General features: G+C 33.8%; 1 protein-coding gene across 1 annotated transcript; it reads right to left on the bottom strand.

Moving 5' to 3' along the window:
• Positions 1-3961: 3961 nt before the first annotated feature.
• Positions 3962-4612, bottom strand: LOC102120666 (ubiquitin-conjugating enzyme E2 N-like). The gene has a single exon (XM_065546242.2). It carries the CDS (start codon positions 4571-4573, stop codon positions 4115-4117), a length of 459 nt encoding a protein of 152 aa, XP_065402314.1. The 5' UTR covers positions 4574-4612; the 3' UTR covers positions 3962-4114.
• Between the last annotated feature and the right edge of the window lie 2329 nt (positions 4613-6941).

Here is a 6941-nt window from a genome sequence, read left to right as displayed (position 1 = left end):
AAACCTTGCTGTAATCACTTATTATTATCAGGAGTTTTTTCATCAATTCTTTTAGATTTTCTACATAGACAATCATGTCATCTGCAAACAAAGGGAGTTTTGTTTCTTTCTTCTCGGTATGTAGACTTTCTATTTCCTTTTCTTATGTTGGTGACTTAGCTAGAATTTCCAGTAGGATGTTGAAAAGCAGTGGTAAAGGGGGATATCCTTTCTTTATTTTTTATCTCGGTGGAAAAGCTTCAGGTTTCTCACTGTTAATTATGATGATAGCTGTAGATTTTTTGTAGACATTCTTTATTAAGATAATGGAGTTATCCCTTTAGTTTACTGCTAGTTTCTGTCATAATGTGATGTTGGATTTTATCAAATGATTTTCTGTATTTATGGATATAATAATGTGCTTTTTTTCTTTCAGTCTGTTGATGTAATACATTGCATTAAGTCACTTTTGAATGTTGAAATAATCTTGCATGTCTGAGATGAAGCTCGTTTGTCCAAGGTGTATAATTCTTTTTACATACTATTGAATTTACTTGCTAATATTTAGTTGAAAATTTTCTTCATGTCTATACAAATATTAATCTGTATCTTTTTTTTTCTTTTTGCTCATAATGTCTTTGTCTCATGTTGTTTCAGTGTAATGTTAGTCTCATAGAATGAAGCAGAAAGTCTTCCCTCTGAATTTATATTTTAGAAGAGATTGTAGATAATCGGTAATTTTTTTTCTTAAATGTTTGGTGCAATTTATGAGAATTCTGGTTCTGGTGCTTTGTGCTTTGGAATATTATTAATTATTGATTTAGTTTTTAAATAGAGAGAGGCTTATTTAGATAATCTATTTCTTCTTTTGTGAGTTTTGGCATATTGTATCTTTCAAGAAATTAATTTATTTCATCTATGTTGCCAAATTTTGGGGAATAGAGTTGACCATAATATTCATTTATTATTATTATTTTATTAGATGGAGTCTTGCTTTGTTGCCCTTTTTTAGTGCAGGGACATAATTACTGCAACCTTGACCTGGGGGATCCTCCCAACTCAACCTCCCAAGTTGCTGGGACTACAGGGGTCTGACACCATGCTTGGTTAACTTTTTATTTTTCATAGGGACAGGGTGTCACTATGTTGCCCAGGCTGGTCTCAAGCTTCTGAACCCAAGTGATCCTACTACCTCAGCCTCTAAAAGTGATGGGATTACAGGCATAAGCCACCACACCCAGCCTCTTTATTATTATTTTAATGTCCATGGGATCTAAGCTGATATCTCTTATTTTATTTTTGATACTAGTCATTGATATCCTCTCTCTTTTTTTCTCAGTCTAACTAGAAACTTATTGCTTTTATTGATCTTTTCAAAGAACCAACATTTAATTTTATTGATTTTCTCTATCCATTTTCTATATTCAATTTCATTGATTTCTCCTCTAATTTTTATCATTTCTTTTATTCTGCTTACTTTGGATTTAACTTATTCTTCTTTTTCCTAAGGTAGAAGTTTAGATGATTGATTTTTAGTTCTTCTTTTTTATTATATGCATTCAATCCTACAAATCACTCTCTAAGCATTGCTTTCACAATGACATGATTGTCTATGTAGAAAATCTGAAAGAGTTGATGAATAAACTCCTGGAACTAAGTGATTACAAGAATAATATACAAAAGTTAATCACTTTCCCGTACACAGCGTTAAAAACATAGAATTTAAAATTAAAAACAAATACCACTTACATTAGTATCCTAACAAATGCTTAGATATAAATCTATCATGCTTTCATCCTACAAAAAATTTAATGAGCTGGGTTTTATTGTCATTTAATTTGAAATATTTTTAAATTTTTATTGAAATGTCTTATTTTCTTAATGGCTATTTAGAAGTGTGTTGTTTCGACTCCAAGTATTTTGGTATTTTTCAGCTATTGAATTCTGGTTTAATTTCACTGTGGTCTGAAAGCAGACATTATACAACACTGTTTTAAATTTGGTAACGTGTGTTTTAAGACCCAGAAGGTGGTCTATGTGAATTTTCCATGTGATCTTGAGAAAAAATTAGGATTCTGCTATTGTTGGATGAAGTAGTGTGTAGTTCTTGATTATATACAGTTGATTGATGGTGCTATTGAGTCCAACTATGCCCTTACTGATTTTCTGCCTACTGGATCCACTCATTTCTAATAAAGAGGTATTGAAATCTCCCACTATGAAAATAGATTCATGTATTTCTCCTTATAGGTTTGTCAGTTTTTGCTTAGCATTTTTGACACTCTGTTTTGGGGTTCATACACATTAAAATATGTCCTCTTGGAGTACTGACCTTTTTATTATTATGTAATGCCGTTCCTTATCCCTGATAACTTTCCTTGCTCTGATATCTGTTCTAACTGAAATTAATAAAGCTATACTCATTTTGTTTTGATTAATGTTAGCATTGTATATTTTTCTCTATTGATTTGCTTTTAATCTTTTCTGTGCCCTTATATTAAAAGTGGGTTTCTTGTAGACCACATATAGTTGGGTCTTGTTTTTTGATTCACTCTGAAAATCTCTGTCTATTAATTGTTGTGTTTGGATTATTTATGTTTAAGTGATTATTGATATACTTGGGTTAATAGCCATATTCTTTGTGACTACTTTTATTTGTTGTACTTATTTTTTGTTTTTATTTTTGTCTTCTATAATTTTTCTGTCTTCTATAGTTTTAATTGAGCATTTTATAAAATTTAGTTTTCTCTCCTTTTATAGCATAGCCATTATGCTTCTTTTTTAACATATTTTTTAGTGGTTGCTCTAGAGCTTACAATACATACAAAACTAATCCATGTCCAGTTGTAAATACCAATATATCACCTCATGTTTAGAGTGTGTACTTTATAATAACAAAGTATTACAAAGGCCTTCCTCTTGTTCTTTGTGTCATCGTTGTCATTAATTTCACTTATATATAAACACACACACATATACATAAGCATACATCACTGAATACATTGTTGCTATTGTTATTTTGAACAAACTTATCTGTTAGATTATTTAAGAATAAGAAAAGCAAAGTTCTTTATGTGCGTTTATCATTCTCTGGTGCTCTTTCTTTATGTAGATTTGGGTTTCTGACCCTTATAATTTTCTTTATGAAGAACATTTAACACTTCTTAAAGACAGATTCTATTTTCATTTGTCTGAGAAGGCATATTTTTCTTCTTCACGTTGAAGGATAATTTCACAGTGTATACAACTATAGGTTGTTGGTGTTTTTGTCTCAGCAATCTAAATATTTCACCCTTCTTTCTTGCATGGTTTCCGAGGAGATGTGGGATGCAATTTTTATCTTTAATCTTTTATAAATAACATTTTTAAACTGATTTCTTTTAATTTTTTATTTTTGATTTTCTGAAGTTTAAATATGATATTCTAAGTTTAGTTTTTTTTTTTTTTTTTAGAATAACAAAAAATATTTTACTAAAACATAAGATTTACAGAAGTTTCCAGACAAGCCATACAAAATGGTCACAAGCTTTTTTTGAAGGGGGGAATCTACACTTGACAGCAATGTTTTAGTGAGGGCTGTGATGTTTGTTTAATGTTCTCATTTTGGTTCAAACAATCAAGCTTGTCCATCTACAGTGTCTAAATAAAGTTAGACTTGGCTAGAGAGCATATTCTAAAGACCTGGTTAGCTGCTTTTAACCAATGCAATTAGATCACCAAAAAAGGGGGAAAGGAGCCCATAAAATTAAAAATAAAACTACCTCCTCCCTCAAAAAAAAAAAAAAAAAGAAAGAAAAACACCCACACCCCTGCAGCTAACCTGACAACTACCTTCATTCACAGTGCTTTGTACTTAAACCAGGATGGGGGAAATGAATAAAAGCAGGGAGAGGCCACTGCTTTTAAACGTTTCACAACAATCCAGATGATACTTCTAGCCTCTGTTCATGCCTTATGACAGTGAATCAGGACAAGACATAGATTTGCTAATGTGCATTTAATCACCAAAGGACTGAAGATGTCTGGGCTTTTTTATTCTGTAATGTTTCTAAGACTGTGTCCATTAAATGCAAACAAAAAGGAGGAAGTCTTGGCAGAACAGGAGAAGTGATGCACACTTGATGATCGGATCAATTTAAATATTATTCATGGCATATAGCCTAGTCCATGCTCTAGCTGTTTCTATGGCTTGGGCTTCGTTGGTCTTCCACTGCTCCACTTCATCATTTGCTAATGGATCATCTGGATTGGGAGCACTTAACAAGGCCTGGATAGATAGCAGAACTGTGCGGATCTGCAGTGCTGGGGACCACTTATCTTTCAAAATATCTAAACATATTCTTCCCAACTTGTCTACATTAGGATGATAAACTTTGGTCATGAAACGTACTTTAGGGGCTGCCATTGGGTATTCTTCAGGAAGGAATAGTTCAAGTTTAAAAGTCCCTCCCTCAGAGGGGGAATCTTGAGGGCCAGCAATGACCACATGAAAATAATGGGCGTTGCTCTCATCTGGTTCTGCTTTGATGCCAGGAACTGGTTCTACCAGCAAACACTGGGTTTCCTTCATGATCCTGCGGGGCAGCCCGGCCATCTTGTCAGAACCCGAGTTCGGCCTCTGGTCTCGTCTCCCCTAAGTTTAGTTTTTTAATATTTATTCTCTTAGTGATCTCTGAACTTTCTGGATATGTGGTTTTGTGTCTGACATTAATCTGGAGGAAATTTTCAATCATTATTTCTTCAGGTATTTCTTCGTTTTTTTCTCTTTCTTTTTTCTTTCTGGTATTCCTATTTCGGATAGGTTACACATTTTGCAATTGTTCCACAATTCTTGATTATTCTGCTCCGTTTTTGTTTTTTTTTTTTTTTCTTTTTTTCCCCCCCAGTCTTTTTTTCCCTTTGCCTTTCAGTTTTGGGTTTACATTGTCACATCCTCAGGGACAGAGTTTCTTTCCTCAACTTTGTCCAGTCTACTAATAAGCTCATTACCGGCATTCTTAATTTCTGTTACTTTGGTTTTGATCTGTAGTATTTATTTTTGATTCCTAGAATGTTCATCTCTCTCTGCTTCTATTACCTGTCTGTTTTTGCATGGTGTCTACTTTTTCCACTAGGGTCTTAGCCTAATAATCATAATTTTATATATTTCTGGTCTAATAATTCCAACATTTCTGCTGCTAGTTCTCATGCTTGTTTAGTATCTTTGAACTCTACTTTTTGCCTTTTAGTATTATTTTCTTGAAAGGTGGGCACTATATACTGACTAAAACAAACTGTGGTAAATAAGCCATTAGTGACGCAATTGTAAGGTGTTGAGGTAGAGGAATCATTGTGTAGTCATATTATTAGGTCTCAGGATTTTAGTGAACCTAATATCTCTGGACTGTGAACTTTACCGCTGGCTCTCAGTTCCCTAACCTAGGTGGGACAGAATGGCTGGAGAAGGGCTGAAATTTTGTATTTTCCTTCCCCTACATGGAAGACTAGAGCTGGCTACAGTTGGATATTTTAACCTACCTTCATCCAGGTAGGTTAAGCTGTTCTAAAATAGTTTCTCCTGAAGGCAGACCTTATTAAGAAGAAGAGTGTATTTTAAAATGGTTCCTTTTTCTCTTCTGTCGCCGTAAATAAAAGAGGCTTTTACTTCAAAATTTACTGTGAACATCTTGGAGAATTCCTGAAAGTAAAATTCGCAAAAGTGTGGGAGTTCCCTGTGATTGGTCTTGCTAGAGTTTTGTTTTGTAATTTTTTAATAGACTTCATTTTCTAGAGTAGTTTTAGAGCCACAACAAAATTGAACAAAGAGAGAGAGAGATTTCCTGTATACCACCTCTTCCCACACATACACAGCCTCCCCACTGTCAAAATCCTACACCAGACAATTTTTCTCTCTCAGGTTTGCCCACATTGATTTTCTAGCAATTCATCAATCACAGTTCAGGGGTTCTATCCTGGTATTGGTTCCCATGGAGGTTCTGCTTGTGGGTTTCTGCTCTGAAAAGTTGTGATTCTTTGTATCTCTCTGTTTATCCAATTTTTGGAGCAGCATTTTCTTTGTGACCTCACTTCCCTGATGAACTAAAAAAAGTTGATGATTCTTTTAGTTTGTTCATATTTTTACCTCTTGAAAAGACAGAGTGAAGACCTCTAAGTTCTTCACATGCCAGACTGGAAGCCAGAAGCTCAACACTTAGAAAAAAGTTAATGTAAAAAAGAAATATGTCCTTTTTTATTTGAAAGTTACATTTTTACATGAATTTTTATCTAAATGATTTAGTCATTATACTTGTCTTCTTTGTGAAAATTCAGATGACCATCAAGGTGTGGTCCTCTTTCTGTACTATCTATCTTGAAATCAGAATACTTGTATTACACATTTCATTACTGTCCTGTAAGTCTTCCATCTTTGTTCTCCTTCAAGGTTCCTTAATGCATGTCTAGTCTTAGCCATTTGTATTTCTATAGAAACCTCAGAAACTGTTTGTCAATGTTCACATGCGCATGCAGTTTTATTGGTACTGGATTTAATTCATATACCTACTTTAATTTGAAGTGAATTAATATGTTAAAAATATTGAATCCTCTGACATGTCTCCACTGATCAGACCTTCTTTTATTGCTCTCATCTATATTGCCTATTAGTGTTAATGCCGTGCACAAAACTCCACAAAATTAATATACAATATGTATTTACAAACTCTTGTAATGAAAGGAATGAGGCACATCCCCCATATATCTCCCAACTTCCTGAGCCCAGCACAAACACATTCCTCCATATTTCTTTCAGACTTCAGAAAAACATCACCTGGGAGATCTCCGATAAGGAATGCTAAATGTAGAATGTTAACCAATTGTAATGCTGTAACCGAGAGAATTACCTTGTTCCCTATAACTTTATATATCTGTTTACATCGGGCTATAAAAAGCAAGCACTCGCATTGTTCGGGGCCCTCTTGTATGCT

The sequence above is a fragment of the Macaca fascicularis genome, chromosome 6 (genome assembly GCF_037993035.2).
Source record: "Macaca fascicularis isolate 582-1 chromosome 6, T2T-MFA8v1.1".
NCBI lineage: Eukaryota > Metazoa > Chordata > Mammalia > Primates > Cercopithecidae > Macaca > Macaca fascicularis.
This window is presented reverse-complemented; position numbering and strand designations above follow the sequence as displayed.